General features: G+C 39.6%; 2 protein-coding genes and 1 long non-coding RNA gene across 4 annotated transcripts in view; 1 reads left to right on the top strand and 2 right to left on the bottom strand.

Annotated features, from left to right (window-relative positions):
* The window catches only part of LOC119499811 (aryl hydrocarbon receptor-like), a 36,105-nt gene extending 26,148 nt beyond the window's left edge, over positions 1–9,957 (bottom strand). The window contains exon 1 of one of the 2 annotated variants that reach the window (XM_037789013.1): positions 8,855–9,957. In XM_037789013.1, the coding sequence (XP_037644941.1) occupies positions 8,855–8,913 (59 nt within the window). In that variant the 5' untranslated portion in view covers positions 8,914–9,957. The remainder of the gene's footprint in view (positions 1–8,854) is intronic. The other variant, XM_037789012.1, reaches the window with a different exon arrangement.
* LOC119499822 (trace amine-associated receptor 13c-like) overlaps positions 1–19,852 on the bottom strand; it is a 978,627-nt gene that overhangs the window by 522,408 nt on the left and 436,367 nt on the right. The window lies entirely within an intron of this gene.
* LOC119499838 lies at positions 7,744–13,732 on the top strand. Its single transcript, XR_005209452.1, has 2 exons — positions 7,744–8,807; positions 11,412–13,732. It is a non-coding gene; the product is annotated as an uncharacterized LOC119499838 (long non-coding RNA).

Here is a 19,852-nt window from a genome sequence, read left to right as displayed (position 1 = left end):
TAAATATATACATACATTTGCATAAAGCAGCATATTTGCCCACTCCCATGTTGATAAGAGGATTAAATACTTGACAAATCTCTCTTTAAGGTACATTTAGAACAAGTAAAAAATGTGCAATTAATTCCGATTAACTATGGACAAATTGTGATCAAATATCTTAATCGATTGACAGCCCTAGTTTATATTTGTTAACTTAGTTCAGTCTGGTGAATGTCAAAATGTTTATATCCTCAACTGGTTGGGAAAATTCAACATCTCTGCTAAAGCGCCAGCTGCCAGCTTAGTTCCCGTCTAATCGCTCTGCCAGACCAGCGTCTTTTACACACAGCGGTCGCATTCAGCAGGAGGAGTGGGGTCTAATGAGGTAACAAGGTTATTTACCAAATGAGATGAATGTGATGTTAATAAGCGTGAGCCAATCTGTTGTTGGGTTTAACTGCGTTTAATGAACAAATCCCGACAAGCGCCAAGCCCTCTGCCATAAACATGTCTTTGATCTACGTACTGACAAAAGCTTCTCTGTTTAATATTACCAAATATGAATTATCACGGTTAATTGACTTAATTGGTAACTGTTGTTGTGATTTTACGGTCAGACTAAACATCTACAAGGCCACCATTCACATCCTGAGCGTGACAATGATAGTGGACTCTAAACACTGTTTTTATTTTTTTAATAAAGTAAGAGTCTACAGCTGTTTACACCGACTGAGACCCAGCTGACAGCAGCAGGCTGACTGCAGACTGTTGCTGTCCAATCACATACATAACGCCTACATCAAGGGTTCTCAAACTCCCCTTCCAAGGGAGAACATCTTCCAAGGACCCCCTCATAACAGTAACACCGATTACGCATCTGCTTATTACCATTTACACTCTTAGATGCCATTGGAACTATTTGTATTTTAAAACTTTTCGACTTAAAAACTTCAGATCTGTTTCAGACCTTTGACCTCTAATGCTGCAATAGGGCAAATTCTGAATGCCTCTGCAAATGCCCTTATACCTCACTTCATGGTGATCTGATGTGTCCGTGGATAGTTCCATCATAAAGAGCACAAAAAGAGCTTCAAATGATGTATTACACGAACAACAACAAAAACTACATCTGTTATCAGAATAAACAGAACTCTGTGCAAGTTGTTTCCGGTATAATGTTCAGAATTTTGCAATGGATTCTGATATTGTGGCAGTTGTACATAAATTTCCGAGCAGCAGAAACACAAAATAATATAAAAACTCATAAAACCTTCCTAAGAAATTCTTTACGCATTCTTTTATATTTGAATTTATGCTGCTGGGTGTCAATTAGTCTAAGTGTGCTCACACTGGACTTAAAATCCATGATGTGACTACAATAATAGATGAGTTCTGATTGCTATCAATGTCTTGCAAAGCCTTATGGGTAATTCTTAGACATGAGATAAAGGCTGTGGCTCTTTCAGATATCCTTAAGCAGGAGTTTTCTCAGTAAAAAAGCCTGTTTATCAATAAGAACCAATCAATGATCTGTATCAGACTGGCCAAATCTAATCACATTAAATCATTTGGTTTCAGCCCTAAAACGCATCCTCGTCAACAACTTATCCTCGTCTATTACTACCAAAGCATATCTGCAGTTTCAGCCAGTGAATTAACTACCGAAATTCCTCCCTAAATTTCACTCTTTACCGAAACTTTGGTTAATGATAGGCTATAAAATATCCTCCTCTGTCTGCAGGGAATGCAGCCTGAACTTGATTGCTGGCTTCAGACCCGAGCTGTACCTTCTCTGAAAACAGAGCGGGGCTGATCTCACTCTCAAGAAATGCCTAGCGGAGACAAAAGCCAGCATTCAGAACCATTTTTTTTTCCACCTTGATTTGCTATGGATCACGGGGTTGAGCAGCAGACATCAGGACGTTCATTGTCGGAAAGGCAGATGTTTTTACCTCATCACTCGATTTCTATTTGGTTTCCTTATCTCAATGCAAAAGAGTACAGTTCTGAACCCGGTCACCCCTCTCTGTCTCAGAGTCAAAGGCAGCTCATGTTGCTCTCAGTCTGCTGTAATGACACTGACACACATTCGTCTGCTCGAAGCAGGCGGAGCGTCTGCCAGATTCAGATGGATGACTCAGTGGCTCAGAAGTAGGAAAAGCGTGCTTTGCTTTCTATATACACGTTTGGCTGCTGGAAAACACAGACTGCAAATTTGGAAGTCGGATAGTTTACAGAAGCGGGCCGTTAGTCTACAAAGAGCTCTCCAGACAGAGAGGTAGAAAATAGAGCCGAGAACTCGCACAAAATAACACATGTTGTACTTAAATGTACAAGATGATGAATGGGTTACAACAAAAACAGTTCTAAATTGAAACAAAACAAAACAAAAACGCACCAAAACTACTTGGTTCAGTTTAGTAAAAACATCATGGTTTGGCTGAAAATGACTACGCTTACAGACGCATATTAAAAATAAGTGAACGTTGACTTTTAGTTTCACACGGGACACGAACAGCAGTAAAGTCCTGTGTATGTTTGATCCATCCACCACCCAGTCCTCCTCCTTACGCTGGGTTCACACTGGATGCAGAAGTGCCCAGATTTCCGTAGAAGCGCTGCCCGTGTCCTTTTGGCACCCACGTAAACCAATTGGGTTGTTCACACAGGACACACCGCGGCCGGCTCGCAACCTTCAGCAATAAGTTTCAGCACCAGGTCTATTTTCTCCTCGTGCCGCGAGCGAATCTGGCAAGAAAACACACTGATAATCTACTATAAACTATATAAATGATATATTATATATGATATAAATGATCTGATTCGGATAAGATGATAAAATATGCATCAAACGCACGCTTTTGACTTCCCTCCCCTCTCTCCCTGCTGTTCTCACAGAGAACTTGATACCCCTGATTCCCTCCCCCCCTCAATCAAATTTCAAAATCCATCCACTACGTTTATTAGAAATAGCCCAGTGGCACTGCTGTTTGTGATCATGGGTTTTAAATTACGTACTTATTCCAAATATTTGTGTCTAAGCAGAGAGCTAGAGAGAGACAATCAGACACACAAACACAGAGAATTGCATTTGTAGTGTGAACAGCCAGGCTTCTGCTCGCGTGACGATCGACATAGCACTGCGCTTCACCGCACTTCCGCGTCCAGTATGAACCCAGCGTCACGCGGCCTTCCGACTATCATTACAAACGTATTTGTGATGCATCAAAATCAAACGGAATCCGCAACAAAATACAATTCTCTTGAAACATAATTCATAATGCAGTTTCGTTGTATGGGAACTTAATTTTTAGGAGACAGGGCTGATTAACGTTCTACAATCGATCAAAACTTTAAGTTTTCTGTTACTCTATGCTCATGCTGAGATAAAAAACACTGTAGTTCACTCCACTGAAAATGTGGTTAAAGCTACTCTCCAGCTGCATAATACAGCACAAAACCAAATTACGAAAACAGCATGAATGCATATATAAAAATCAAGGACAGATTATGATCTGATCACTCTGCCAATAAATTGCTAAATTCGCTGCGTCCAAGTGGAGCCTCAGAAATATGCGGAGGCAATAGCGTGACCCAGCAGTTATGTATTCAGCTATGAATGTGGGAGAGAACATGTGGAGAATTGGATGCAGAAGTTTCTATAGATGTTTACATGTTTGTTTTTTTTGCTGTGACTCTGGGGGGGGGGGCACCGTTGGGAGTCCTTTGAAACCAGCATCCTCTGGAGAGGGAGCAAGCCACAGACTCTTAAGAGCCAACTTTTAAACACTGGCTGCAGGTCAGGTTTGCACCAAACGTTTTTAAAAGCTCTGAGGCTGGATCTGGTTTGGGCTGAACTTTCTGGCCAGCATGGCACTCTGGGACGGAGCCTATTCTAATAGGGAATGGAGGCATGCTTCTTCATGTCACGCATGCAAAGTATTTTAGTTTGAACTTTTACAGATACTGCTCGGATAGCACTCGTGTCTGGAAAGAAAGAACCACGTCCCGTCCGTTGTTTAGATTACATTCATTTGAATATAGACTTTTGAATATTTTTCCCCTACACCTGTACACACATCAAGAGCAATTAGTGTCTACTTCCTTTAGGGCATTTGGACGTGTGGACAAGAATAGCCGGGGATCAACCCTCCAAGGTAAGGTCGCCAGTAGTATGGACGGAAACTATTTCTAAAACGCTGTAAAATGCTCATGTGCACAGAGGTCATTTTAGTTTAAAAACGCCGTTTTAAAAAACAAAAATGTACCGGTGTGGTTGTAGCCTTAGACAATGATAAATAGAGAAGTATTTAACTTGTGTTTGTGAAGACTCCTCTTTGAAAATCAAACAAAGGGCAAAGAACAAAGGGCAACTTTGTTGCTGCTCACCGGGAGTGTTTTGGCGTTCTTCCAAACCTCTTATCAGCATGTCTGCCTGTATGTGTGTGTGTGTGTGTGTGTGTGTGTGTGTGTGTGTTTCTCACAATCCCTTTTCAGATTACTGCGCAAAACACATTTGCACTGTTGAAGCACATTATCCCTTCTTATTAAGGATACCATTGTTTGCTAAAATAAATGCTTAGTCACTATAAAGCGTATAACTTATAATCCACTTACTCAGTGTTAAGTACACATTGCCACTGCACTCTCTGTGGAGGGCTTTAATGAGCCCTATGCACTATAATTAACTCATATTTTCACAACGACCTGTAAGAGTGCTGCTACTGTTGAAAAACAATACTGTGCATTGCTGAGAAAGGACAAAGCAGCTGCCGAATTCATTTTCTGTTTCGTGTTCAGCAGCGCTGCACTGCAGATAAAAGCAATGTCATTAAATCACTGACAGTTATTGTCGTTTAGTTAAAAAAAAAAAGGTAAAACAAAGTTACTGCTTTTATTGTTGTATTCAGAGTAATGTGACGTCATATCCGTTCCGTATCCGTCAACCAAAACAAACCACAGCGAGACAAAACAAAAAAGTAGAAAGCGGCGGAGGGTCTGCGTGGATACGACCTGCACCCTCACATGTTAAATCCAACGGGGTAAACACTACACATCCAGTAAAGTACGGAAACACTTTCACACATTGACAGGAAAAGCAGAGCTAGACATCACGGCTAAAGCTGCATGCTAACTCTGTCACAGACAGGAAACGCTATTGTATCGCGGTAACTTGCGGTCGAGCCGGCCGTCGCTCTCATCTCCGTGGTCAAATGGGTCGATGATACAACCGTAGAGCACCCAGATACTGACATTTATGTTAAATGCATTCAAACGGCCCCGATGGAGCTGACCATGGATGGATAAAGAGAACGGAGCTGACACTTTATTGACGGGAGAGCTAGAGACCACCTTGGAGAAGTTAGAGGAAGTAGACACGTGTGACTACGTCCGGTTTTCAAAATAAGGTGTTAAAGGGAACTGTATATACAAAATACATAATGGAAATAAGATTGATTGGATTATATTCACCAGAAGTATAAAACATTACATGTCCCTTATAAACTAAAAAGAAGATACCACTAATTTGTGAGAGAAATGTCTTAATAAATAATGCCTGACAATGACTGATGTATTTGACTTCAGGACTTCTCTGACTACATACATGCTGAAAATCAAACATTCTTACTGTATTAATTTAGATATTTTCCAAAGTAAAAGTCCCTAGACGTGTATGATTCAACTTTTTCCCATGATCTGGTGTTAAAAAAGTTAAGAAAACCCAATACATATTGAATCAGCACCCAAGTATCGTGATAGTATTGAATCAGGAGATAGGTGAATCGTCCCGGCCCTATTAAGTAGTTAAATGCATGAGTTGCTTGTAAACTAACTACAGAATGCTGCAATAAGAGTGGAAGACTTGTTCTCTAGTGGTACGTAGAATACATTACATGGGTATTTTTAATAATACAGCAGCAGGATGCATGGCAAAAGAGACTGGCAACATACTCCGAAGGCGTCCACGGTAATAAAAGGGAGAATTTGGATTTGCAGATCTGCCATGGAATGCCCCTGTGTAGTGACCACAGCTTTTTACAGTCGGCTCAATGGTGCCTTTGTGCAGCTGAACCCAGCTGGCTGTCCAGGAAACCTCAGTCCTCACTGCACCGTCCCCACATCTCCAGAAGCACAGACGTCTGCACACAGGCCACCTTTTTATTTTGGGATTTACGCTGGGAACAGCCTACCAAGTTGCCAGATCACTATAATCACACTCATAGTGCATCTGTGTTTAACAATATGATTTAAAAATCACATCATAAATGGTGCTGTTATTATTTCTAAAAAAGTGCCGCTTCACGTTTACAAATATTACTTATGTAAACAAACCTTTACTTGGATTTAGTTGTTTGTCTATTGTTAATCCTTATGTAAAATAGATGTCAATCAGTTTAAAAGTCACAGCAGTGTTTTGAATTGTGATGGAGGGCAAGTCTTTTGGTTTACATTTAGACCAGAGAACAGAAGTCTGGTGTAACTACCATTGTATAAATGTCATATTTAAGTATGAAACTTTGGGTCAACTGATATCCAATATTCACTCTCATTTTACCTCTATTTTTGGTCTCCACCAACTCCTGAGAACAATATCTGGATTTCCATACAGTACAGTGGGTTTAGCAGATGTATTTGTCTGCGTGTCCCCTGAGAAGGATGGACATTTTACCTCTATCTTCTGACATTGCATAAACCAGAAAGTAATCTGCAGTTTAATCTGTAAATCCGACTACACCTGGACAAGCAAACAAACATTGGGCAAACAAACATTAGTTACTGCTTGTATAGGGCTGAAACTAACGATTATTTTCATTGTTGATTAATCTGTTGATTATTTTCTAGATTAATCAATTAGTTATTTGGTCAATAAAGTGTCAGAAAATGGTGAAAAATGTCAATCAGTGTTGCCCAAAGTCCAAAATGAAGTCCTCAAATGTCTTTTTTTGTCCACAACTCGAAGATATTCAGTTTACTGTCATAGAAGAGCAAAGAAACCAGCAAAATATTCATATTTAAGAAGCTGGAATCAGAGAATTTTTACATTTTTTCTGAAAAAATTGCTTGAACTGATTAATCGATTATCAAAATAGTTGGCTGTCATTTTAATAGTTGAAAAGTAATCGATTATTCGTTGCCGCTCTTGAATAACGCATCAATAATTCAACACTAAAAAGAGCTTAAACTCAGTTGAGTACTACATTTGATGATGAAGTACGAACTGTAACCCAGACTTATATATGTAGCTTAATGCAGTACTTCTCTATTGTATTGATATTTCTAAAGCAAAAATTCCTTAATAACCTTTCAGCATATTCTAATTCAAGTGTTCTGAGAGAAAACTAGACTTCTGCATCTCCTCATGGCTCTGTTTTCAGGCTTTAAAAAATGACCAATCACAAGTCATTTCAGAGAGAGAGAGCGTTCCTATTGGCTGTGCTCCGGCCGGTGGGCGGTACTTGGTATTTCCTCAACTGTTCTAAACATGGCTGCCGGGTCACAAACTTTCTCATTTTACAGCTAAACAGCACACTACAAGATGTTTCTGAAAACATTTGAGGAGAAAAATAGGCATTAACTGTCAGAATACTGAGTCATATTTGATCAGCGCTGCTTAATTTGACCGTTTGTGAGTGATTGACAGCTGCTCAGAGACAGCAAGGCTCCAGCTCGGCTCTGATTGGTTGTTTTCCTCCTGTCTGTAAAATCCTACAGATGCAATTAGGAGCACAGGAGGACACCAGAGGACACAGAGGAACAGGATTTTTTTCAGATTACCTGTCTCATTCACTACTGTCAGGATATAGTTTATTTATAAAAATAACTTTTTTTAATCATATTTGCTTCATTTCTACCCACTGCAGCTTTAATGTATTGGCTTCTTATCACAATGTATTCCAGAAGTCTGAAATGCAAAAAGAAATGTCCCACATTAGGCTAATTCACCCTCTGAAGCCTAAAACAGTACTTCTCTTATTGTATTGATACTTTCAAGTAAAGCATTTGTGTACTTCTACCTCACCGTAATGTCAGGGTTTACTGTGAAATAAACTTTAAAAAGGTTAGAAACAAGAGGGGTAAAAAAAGAGAGAGAAAGAAAGAAAGAAACACACACACACACACACAGCCAGCCAGCAGTGATCCCACAACGATGGAGCGCGAGGCCATATCAGATTACAATAACATAGTCTCGGAACCCGCGAGCCCTCCGCCCTCCTCGGAGCATCGCGTGAGAGCAGCAGCCGACTCTCCAACTTGATTGTGATTAATGCGCGAGGGCAAGATATCCATGCCAGATCCGAGCGAGACACATTCTTAAGGTAGTCCACGAGAGAGGAGACACAAAGCCACAAAAGACCGGAATAATCCACACTAAACCACACTTTACCCGCTTTTACTACATATCCTCATGTACAGTTATGGATATATTATTGACATATTGAAGACAGAAGTTTACAAGAGGATGCAGTCGAGCTTAAATCGGTTTAATCTTCATTTTCGCTAAGATTCGAATTAATAACTTATCGAATATGAACTAATCTAAATTGTTACAACTTTTATGGAACTTTAGAACGTTCTATAGAACTATAGACATTCTATAGTTCTATAGAACGTTTCATAGTTCCATAGAACGTTCTATAGAACTATGAAACGTTATATAGAACTGTAGAACGTTCTATAGAACTTAGCACTTAGCACAGAACGTAGCACTTTCAACTGAAAGTCAGTTGTGCTTTGGAACGTTGCGTTGACGTCCTTCACTGTTTGACGTCAACATGTCTGCCTATAATTCACATTCTCGGGAAAAGCAACAGAAGCAGTTCAAGGTAAAGAGGAAAGAAGTGACACAGCGACAGTTTCCGACAAGTCTTACTGTTTGAGAACAGGCTTCTTCCTCTTCTTGTTAGCATAAGATCCTGTGTTTCCCAACATGGTGTCACTTCGGTTTAAACGCTCACAACAAAGTTCACGTTCGCCTTTAGAACGTTTGTTCGGCTGATTTTTACTCCTTCGTTGTTGAGGCTTCCTCCATCCGTCCAGAGACAGTCTGTTAGTCCGGCTTTACTCGACCTCGCAGCCGGTGAGTCAAACTTCCATGTAAGAAAGAAAAGAAAAGAAAAAAGAAGTGCTGCCGGGCTCCGCGGAGGTTGGGTGCCGCGTTGCCAGTCCCCGTGGGCGGTCACTGCCTCTGACCTCGGTCGGTCGGTGTGGAGCCGTGCGGTGAGATTGAGCCAGTAGCGTGATACAAAGTTATGTGTTAGAAAAGTTTGGCGCAGAATTGAGCCAGAAGTCCAACCCTCCCCTCTCTTCTTTGGATAAACAACGCAGCCTTATTCTTACTGCTCAGAGGGACTTTTTCCTTTTTTTCTCTCCTCGCACGGGGCGTTTTCAGGAAATGTGTATGAGCAGTCTGTCAGAGCTTCTTTTAAGGTGGACTGGACTCTTTGTGACTGGGACACATTCTGCTTTTGTAATATATCCAGAGTAAACTGAGATTTTTTGATTTAGTTGGGAAAATAATGTTCTTTGGCTGACTTTCTGACCACAGCAGGAAATGTTATACAAATGTTTCCCTGTTACTTCCATAATATCTGATGCACACATAGTACCATCTTGTTTTTATTATCAAAATCAGGTTTATTTCACCAGGTATATACAAATTAGACCAGAGAACATGCCTCTATAAACAGAAGTCAAGTGTAACTATATATTATTGCTGTAAGATTATTTATTTATTTTTTGTTTGAAGTTTGAAACTTTGGGTTAACTGACGAATGTCCAAAATTCACTCTCCTTTTAGCTCTATTTGGGTCTCCACCAACTCCTGAGAACAATATCTGGATTTTCATACAGTACAGTGGGTTTAGCTGATGTATTTGTGTACTTGTCCCCTGAGAATGATGAACATCATACTTTTATATATATATATTTTACAGTCACAAAGTGCTCTAAGTCAAAATACTTTTTATACTACATAGGTTACCTTGTGCATAAATAAATAAATAAATACATCTAAAAATAAATACAAAAATAAAAACACAAATGCAAAAATAAATAAATACATTTAAAAATTCCTAAAAATAAATAAAGGAATTAATAAAAGTGGAAATTAAACAGAAAAGTAAATAAATAAGGGGAATTAATACAAAGGTAAACAAATAAAAAAAGCAGAAATAATTTGTCATATTTTATCATTTAATTAATGACTACATTTATTTTTTATATTATTTTTGTTACTTTTAATGAGTCATTTATTTATTTATTCACTTAATTTTTTTTATTTTGGCAGGTTCAGTCGTCCATACTTTATTACATGACCAAATCTATGTTAACACTTAAACAAACTATGTGTACACACAAACACTACACCCATTTGTGATTTAGCATCTCATTCCAAAACAAAAGGTATTAATATGCTAATATCAGCCTTCCACAAGATTTTGGACCCCGGCTGGCTGCAGGGATTCACTTGCATTCAGCCACAAGAGCATTATAGTGAAACTGACCACTGATGTTGGCCGAAGTTTCCTCCCCAATAGGCTTGAAGCTCTTCCACGCCAAACTAGAAAACCAGTTCTTTATGGACCTGCTTTGTGCACATAGGGGCACTGTCATGTTGGAACAGGAAAGGGCTGCTGCCACAACATTGGAAGCACACTGTAACTATCATTGTACGCTGTAGCATTAAGACTAAGGAGCCTAGCCCAAACCATTAGAGAACAGACCAAAAGTACTCACAGATGTGTCCACATACATTTGGCAATGTAATGCATTTCTAAGCAGGTTTTGAGTACAGTATGTAGTGCATTGCATAGCACTGGCAAAGTGGTAAAATTATCCAGTATGCATATAAAATATTCTTGATTTTTGAATGTGCTGTTGATTGGGTAACACTTTACTTGAAGTCCCCCTTATAAGTGGTATTTAAACATTTAATAAATGGTTTATAACACACTATAACGTGGTTTTAATCAGCTATAATGACATTTCAAGTGTTTATTATTTTTTAACGTTTATGACTTCTCCTATGAGGACAGTGTCCACAGGAGGAGTTATAGTTGTTAACAAATATATTAATAAACATGTATGATAAATATGGGGACTTAAAGTAAGATGTTACCCACACAGCTGTAAAACATTACGACCTACACTCAGTTGGCAGTTTATTAGATACACTTATTTAAAACTATTGCAGTCTGATACAACAGTCTTGCAGTATTTCTGACCATCATGAAGGTTATATTATTCAGTTTTTGCTGAGACTGTTTTAGAGAGGTGTTGATTCAACTTTATGATCATGTTGGAGGCTGCAGTTTAACCGTATTGTGTTTTACCGACAGGTGTTTCTATTATTTTGTCCACCCCGTTTCTATCAATGAGGGTAGACTAAACACAGAAATGCCTCTCTTTCATGTTTTGATTTCCTTTAGATATTTGAAAAGCAGCTCTCTGCCTCATCTCACCACACATCAGTGGCAGCTAGAGACATGTTGCCAGCAGTTGCCATGGAGACCATTCACACCCTAAAAAGCTCTCCCCATCGTTCCTCCTCTGTAAACAGCAGTGTTTATCTTGGGCACTTCTTCATAACAGCCGTCCGTCAAGTTCACATTCCCACAGCTTGAAGTTTGTCACCGGTTCAGATACTAAACTCTGTTTCCTTGATGGCACAAAGGAAAATTACTTTTACTTTCTGTTATGACAAATTCCTGACTGACTGCATGCTGCACACAAAAGGTTGCAAACTGGATCGGAACAGTTACGTTAGATTTCTTGAACACTTACGGAAAATTTCCAAGAGAAGTTAAGCTCTGGAATTTGAGAATTTTTGCACAATTTCAACATAGAAATCAAACCTTTATATACACATAAAAAGCAGTACTAGCTCTCATGGCATGTTTTGGTTAAAGGTATGCCCATTTAATTAAATTGTAACCATGCACTAATTGCTGTAACTGAACTGTAATCAACCCTCTGCATGCACAGTGCATGCTCCCATCACATGTGCAGCCAACACTACTGCACTATCTGAGCTAAAGGTCTACATGCTTTCATGTAACTTTTGATTATATTGGAGTGAATGTATTTTATATTTTTGTGATAGTTCAGTGAACCAGCAGATAGTAGTCTAAAGCAAATAGTTTATAACTTGTTGACACCTGCTAGTTTCTGCTAGCTACTGTTACCATGTGGGATGTAGCTTGATTGAGCATGCTAATGCAATCTATTTCTATTCATTCTTTATTGTAAAACATTTCTTTTATATATTAGTTGGCCACTTGAAACTCAAAGTTTGCACACAGCCCATACTTTCAGCTCGAATTTTCAACGTACCTTTACCCATTAGTTAACTTGCCAGCTAGCTAACTAACCACATGACACATTTTACACTGTGTTTTGACTAATCAGAATTAAAATCCAGTTTATTGACAAATGGGTTTTTACCTAGCTACAAGAAATTGGCTTTGGTGGTGTATTGGTGCATAACTTAAACATAATAAAAGGCAATTAAATTAAAAAGAAAAGAAAGTATTGCACAAATCAAGAAACATAAATATATAATAGAAGAAAATTACAGTAAAACATTTGAAAAAAATATGTACAATATATCTGAATTGAAATGAAAGAGCTGTGCAGTTTTTTAGAAGGGGTAGTTTTGTGCAGAAATTTACAAAATTGTCCAAGTAATGTGCAAAGGTTCACAGTACAAAACATAAAAAGAATGTGCAATAGTCCCAACAATATTAATGTAACGCTTATAGACAGATGTGAAGATGTTAATGTAACATGTAGTGTCTCTGGGAGGGGATAAAAGTCTGTGTCAGTGGGGATCCTGGGCCTTGGTGATGAGGCCAGTTGCAGATGGGAAGAAACTGGCGAGAGGTTCTGCTCCTGATGGACCGCAGCCTCCTGCCAGAGGGGAGTGATTCAAAGAGTTTGGGTCCAGGGTGGGAATCTTTCCTGCCCGCCTCAGGGTCCTGGAGGTGTTCAGGTCCTGGAGGGATGGCAGATTGCAGCCAATCACCTTCTCAACGGAGCTTATTACATTCAGAAATGAATGGATTTATTTGGCAAATGAATGGATTATGTCTGCTTATGATACGGTAAAATGTTTCTATCTGCATATGACAGATAACCCCTACAGTATATATCCATTTTATTCTAGTTATTTCCCCATTAATTCCTATTAATTCACATGGAAATTCCTGGAATTTTGCAACACTACACATGCACATTATCTCCACAATGACAACGTATATTGTTATTTTACTTTTGTGTCACAACTAAATGATTCCACCTCTAAATGCACGGTTTGATCGTAGGGTTGTTTTTCTTGTTTTGCTGTCTTCAGTGAGTGTTTAGTGTTTTTACAGACGCAGCTTTATTGTTTGTGTCACTATTGTCATAATATGCATACTGTTGTTTCCTGATTAGCATCTGAATGAACAAAAACAAAACTACAAACACAGAGCAACAAACTTCAAAGTGCAAAACATAAAAAAAAGCAAAAGATGAAAAGAGAAGAGCAGACAGACGTGTCACGCTTTCATCAGGAGCTTGAGCGGTGTTTGCTCAGCGTATCTCTGACAGTTTGACTGCTGGATGACTGAGAGACGCCCGAGGTGGAGGCTCTGACATGAAGCGCTGCCGTGTCTCTGAGGAAGGATACTCTCTGACTCCTGATTTTGAGGTCTGGCACCAAATGTAGATATTACATTTTCATAAACAGTGCATGGGCAAACATCGAAAATATCTTGAATTGAAGGAATTTATTTGTTTGTTGGTGAGTCGGTTAAACTCTTTAAACCTGTTTGATTACTGGTATTGAAAGAAATCTCTGCCCTGAAACTTTGTGAATGTACTGAGATCATAACTTAAATAATACTCAACCCTCTGAGACCCGACTGACTCTACTGACTTTCAGAGGCTCCAGTAGGCTGACCTCAAGATATGTGCATGAAAATGGGTTCTATGGGTCTATGGGTACCCACGAGTCTCCCCTTTACAGACATGCCCACTTTATGATAATCACATGCAGTTTAGCTGTTATTTTCGCCTATTCTAAAATGATGTATTTGAATATTTCTGCATACTGGGGTCCCTAAACAGTCTTGGAATTACATAAATTGGGTATCACTGTAAAGCTGAGACTCTTGTGGATCCAATGAGCCCAACTGTATTCATGTGTGATGATGTTAGTCCCCATAGGAGACATTTCATTGTAATGAGACCACTGTTTTAAACTTAACTTCATTGTATAAAATGACCTGTGGTGACCTCTAGGATAATCACAGCCTCATGAAACTTTACAGCCACAAACTAGAGACCTAGAGCATTCAGAGGATGGATGGCTTTCCTAGGAAAATGTCTACAGTAGAATCACCAACTGTCAGGGAAGTGGTGACTAAAACTGAAACATAAAAGTCATCAATAATGCGGTTGTTTTTTCAGAAATCTCTTGTTTTCTGACACATCTAACACTGCATCTGAACAAAACGATAAATCACGTTAAAGAGGTGAGGTTCTTTTCAGCTTATGTTGACATTGCTATCTCCATGAGAGCTAGTTAAAGCTAACCCACCTGCCCACAGGCTTTGACAGAGAGACTCCCACATTGAGCATGATAACACTGCAGCCCAGCACCCAGGGAAACGGGAGATGTGAACATGGCAGCTGCTGTGCCACAGGATTTGGCGTGTGGTTGCTGGTGAGCCCTGTGCAACTGTTCCCATGCGTTTAATCCACTGTGTGCTTGTTTATTTGGCCCCGGTGCATTCCTGTGTGACAGCCACCGGTGCTCAGCCTTCAACGCCATGCTCAATGTCTTTATCTCACACTAACTTTAGAGCCATGTTTTATTCAGCCAAGCAGTGGTTTCCATTCAGGAAGGCCGGCTACCTCACTGCCTTTTTATTGTTCTCCACCCACTGCATAACTTCCCCCGAACTTATTACAACACCGCTTTTTTTTTTTTTTACCGTTTCAATTTCACCATTCGAATGGTTCAGTCTTGTCCTGGGGTCTGTTGCGCTCAGAGACAAAGTATTTAACGCTGAGGCAATGAGGCTTGCACACTTTGAAGTGTTACGAATCTGCTGTGATTAATTCGTTCCTTTGCTCTGAGCGAGATTTACGGAAACTCATTCCCACCAAATTCACACAATAAAAATGCAAATTATCATCCCTCAAAATTAGGTGTCAAAGTCAAAATGATTTCTTAGTATAATGACTTTCTAACTCAAATGTATGACTTCATATGTCAGAGTTAAGACTGTATCAAATACATATGATGTAAGTCATAATTACGAGACGGCACACTCATAGGTGATCATAGTTACGTAGGATACGTCAGTGATCAACAGGGTGTCACAGTCTGGCTCTACTGGACGAAAAAACGGGAGACACATGGATATACTTAACAAATAAATATTAAAAAATAATCAAAACAAGGCAAAAAAATAGTTGGGAGGAATCTGTAAATGAAGTAGTGCTCGGGCTTTTATGCATGAGGTACACCGGGGCCAGGTGTGTCCCATGCTGCTGAAACTCTCCAATCAGGTCTGAGAGAGAAAACAACAGCAACAGCAAAGCCACCAAGCAGAGGGGCCGTCACGAGGGCTAAAATCCATGATTGTGACTCACTAGGAAGTATTCATGAGATATTATTTCATAATTCTGACTCACTAAGTCATAATTAGTGAGTGTTGAGCAGGACATTGGTCAGCAAACCTACCGTGAATGAATTAAGGGGAGACACTACAGGTGAATGGGGAAGGTATCCCCATGAAACGACCCCAGTTGATTACTATCATTAAGGCAATTATTTTTGTGTGTCACAAGTTTTCTTAAATCAAGACCTTTCTGTGTGGAGTTTGCATGTTCTCCCCGTGTTCGTGTGGGTTTCCTCTGGGTTCTCCGGTTTCCTCCCACCAACCAAAACACGTATACCCCCATCCAGGGGGTGTTGCATTAGGAAGGGCATCTAGCGTAAAGCCTGTATGCCAAATCAATGTGCGGATCAATGACCCGCTGTGGCGACCCCTAACGGGAGCAGACGATAGACCAACAACAACAACAACAACATGTTTTCTGAAATATTACAGTAATTTTTAATATGCAAATGTGCATACATTTCCAGACCAGGAACCTGAACATTGGATAAAGCTAGGTTGAAAATTCTTGTTTCATTTTGTCGACATATTAGAGTCAACATTTTGGATATCTCTTTTTACCACTCTATAAATCAGAAAATACTGTAAACAACATTAAAAAAAAATCTATTTTCTCCATATTTTTAGTAATAAAATGTTGTATAAATCAGGCTATGAATGATATATGAGCAAATCCCTCTGTATAAACCTTAAGAATGTAGATAGGAATGAAACTATGAAGTGTGGTATATGTAAGTGCTGCTGAAGTGGAGATTTTCTTAGAGTTTGAGAAAAATATATTTTGAGAAAACGGCCTATGGATTGTTAATTTCCATACATTTTGCAAGACACTACAGGTGAATAGGGTAAAAAACTTCACCCAGTTGATTACTTACATTAAGCCAATTATTTTTTGCATTACAAGTTTTCTGAAATGTTATGTTTAAATATACAAATGAGGTATTATCTAATGCTAACTTTTGCTGAATTTAGAAAAAATTTACAGACACAAATAGACATAGTAGTAAAATAAACACCTAAATGTGTATTTTGGATGTTTTCTTTCCACTAGTCTGAAAGAAAACATGTTATGGAAGCAAAATATTAAAATTGATCAGCAAATGCAAAACGATCATAAGTCAATATCAGATATTAAGACATTATAGTTTTACTTAAATACAAATAATCAAGTTATTTAAATATTAATCCTGATTTACTACAACATGGATAGTTTTCCCCTTTCAAACGTTATAAGTGTGTTTGTTTTTGTGGTGGTAATGATGGGTTTCCATGCTGCAGCTGCAGTAACGGGAGGACAAGTAGAAACTCTGCATCGACCATCAGGCGCTCTCTGAACAGCAGAGTCCTTTTCAAACAGGCAGAGGCTTGACGAGAAGCAGGACCGCTGCCCTCTGGGAAGGGAAGGAATCGCGTGTGAAGGACAGGAGGGCAGTTTTTCAACACAGTGAGATGTAACTGAGAGATCCATTACACCCTCAACCACAGAGCCATTAAAATGAACAAAAGGCCGTATATAAAGCACCCTGCCAGTGTCATGATTTCTGTTTATTTGCACTTGTGTGGTCAATTGTGTGATGTTATTAGTTAGGTATGGGGGTTACTGCTGTGCTGTTGGTCGGAAGCCAGATGGAGAGACCTCAATGTCAGACATAAAGTAGGTTTTGGGGGCAGTACCCTTCACAGGTTATGGGTTTCTATCCTGTGTCCCATTTGTGGTTAAGCTTAGACGGCTTCTAATGTACGTTAACGGCTTCAGTGCTAGAAAACGATGCCAAAGCATGAGCATTACCTTTTTAAATGTCTCCCTAATTTTTACGACGTGCTGTACTGTAAGCTGCCTAAAATAGCCACCATCATGCGTCAGTAGCCAGAGGTGGACCTGGTGGGAAAACAAATGCAAGACATTCACAGTTACAGATATCTTCAATGCAAAGTAGTTGCATTGGCAGTAAATGTTTCACAATATCTGGATTGCATTATGTTTAAAGCAAAGTGCAAGTTAGTTGTATATTTTTAGGGAGACAGCCACATGCTTCTTTTCATGTGCCAAAAAGGAGCATTAAACCGAGGTTCACACGCCCTCCTTATTGCTCGACATATTTTATGGCTGGCCCACTCTGTTGTGATTGGTCAACCGAACCAAACCCTTCGGACTCCGCTCCAGCTCAACCAGCTCTGCTCTAACTAGCTTTGTTTGAGAGTGTGCCAAACTAGCCGCTATAGGCAGGTATTATGCAAATGTGTTACTTGGTGACATCACCACGTTACGGAAGAAAAGGCAGGGGTGTTTCAGGCAGTTCAGGAGCAGTGTTTCTGTGGGGGAGAATAATTCCCTTTGGTGTGGACTTTGCAGACTTTTCACATGCACAAAAAACTATATAACACACTAAAGGAAAGGTAAAATGCACAAAAGAAAACAAAATTGTTTAGGCTATAATATGTCAGAAAATAGCCCCCAAAAATGTCCATCACAATTACACCACCAAAGGTGATGTCAAACCTAAAAATATTCAGTTTGCTGTAAAGATGTAAAACAACAAATCTGTGAAATTGAGAAGCTGGACTGGAGAATGTTTGATATCAGATAAATGACTCGAAACACTTGGACTAATAAATTAATCATTCTCAAAGGCTGTTGCAAAATGCTGTGAAAATCCCTTTGTAAAAAAAAATAAAAAAACAGGTAAAATTGCACAACTCTGCAAAATGATTTCATATTGAGCATCCTGCAGTTGTTCCCCTGTGTTGGGAAACAGGAAATGATACAAGGCGTGAACCAGCAGATGCCAGTCTAGCTGTAACTGTAACGCTGCTGCCAAAGTCCGATTCTAATACTCCACAAATAGTTAGTCAAATCAAAGAATTATTATGTATTGCACCGCAGTCCACAATGTCAAACAAACAGTGTCCATCAACACCACATTATAAATCCAGTTGATTTATATATTCATAATTAGTCTAGTTTTTTTTTAATTGTGAGATGCACTACAAATGCAAAACACATGTTGTGACTTTATGAAGTGGAGATGAAGCTGCAGCTGCCGTAGGTGTGTTTGTACAGTTCAAGGCAGGTGTAGAGTAGAGCTGAAAATGTGAGCTACTCTTTCTGTTGCCATGCCTTTGGGTTGTTTTAATGATAAACAATGCAGGCAGACCTCCTCCCTGCTGGCACTGTTAAAGCCGCTCCAAACTGCAGAGGAGTGAAATAAAAGCTGCTGTAAAAGCAGCGGAAATTTGGCAGAGATGGATTCGCCAAACCCCTCAGCTGGCCTCACAGCCGTGAGACCTGAATGTGGAGTATTGTTGTTTTACTGTTGACTAATTACTCTGGTTCCTGTGGAGGGGGGGGGGGGGCTCTGTGCGTCAGGATGTGAACACAGGAAAGAGTTGGTATTACTGTAACCAGTAAGTGTGTGTCGAATGAATTCATCTCTCAACGCTGGCTGCAAGGACTTCTTCCAATCTGCTGAGTCTTTTAATAAAGCAAATCATGAGCATCATGAGGTGGAGGAAAGATGTGAAGTAGAGGTCATAAGTAAAAGCCACCGTGATGTGGACCGCCATTTTGCAGCCTCAAGTTTGCCATCTTGGCCATCGCCATCTTGATTTTTGGCCGTCGCCATGTTGTTTATTTGCAACCAGAAGTGACACGAGAGGGAGGACCTAAGAACAACCGAACGCTGAATAAGACATTTTTAGGCAAAATGTTACAATGACGAAAAACACGGACAACTTCCAGACCGGATAACGCCGTGGTAGCGACCTGTCAATCACAAGGTAGCCCCGCCCTAAAGCATCCCCTGCTTTATGGTCTATCTGACTCTAAATGGACCATAGATTATTAAATGAACATCATGCTGTATTGAAGAATACTTGAAACTAGCGATTGAGACCATAAACTCATGTTTACAATGTTTACTGAGGTAATAAATCAAGTGAGAAGTAGGCTCATTTTCTCATAGACTTCTATACAATCAGACTTCTTCTTGCAACCAGAGGAGTCGCCCCCTGCTGGCATTGGACCCGGAGGTTGCTCGCTGGTGATTTATGCAACGGTGGATGTTATTGACATACGTCACTTTAAATGTTGCTGCCCCAAGGAATTGCAGGATGACATTATCACCTTTCCTTTCGTAAAGGACGGTCGAGTGAACCCTAAAGGAGATAAGAAAGGAAGCATTGAAGCACCTTTCCTTAGC

Source organism: Sebastes umbrosus, chromosome 13, assembly GCF_015220745.1.
Source record: "Sebastes umbrosus isolate fSebUmb1 chromosome 13, fSebUmb1.pri, whole genome shotgun sequence".
Taxonomy (NCBI): domain Eukaryota; kingdom Metazoa; phylum Chordata; class Actinopteri; order Perciformes; family Sebastidae; genus Sebastes; species Sebastes umbrosus.
The sequence above is the reverse complement of the archived record's forward strand: the minus strand, read 5'-3'. Positions and strand labels throughout refer to the sequence as shown.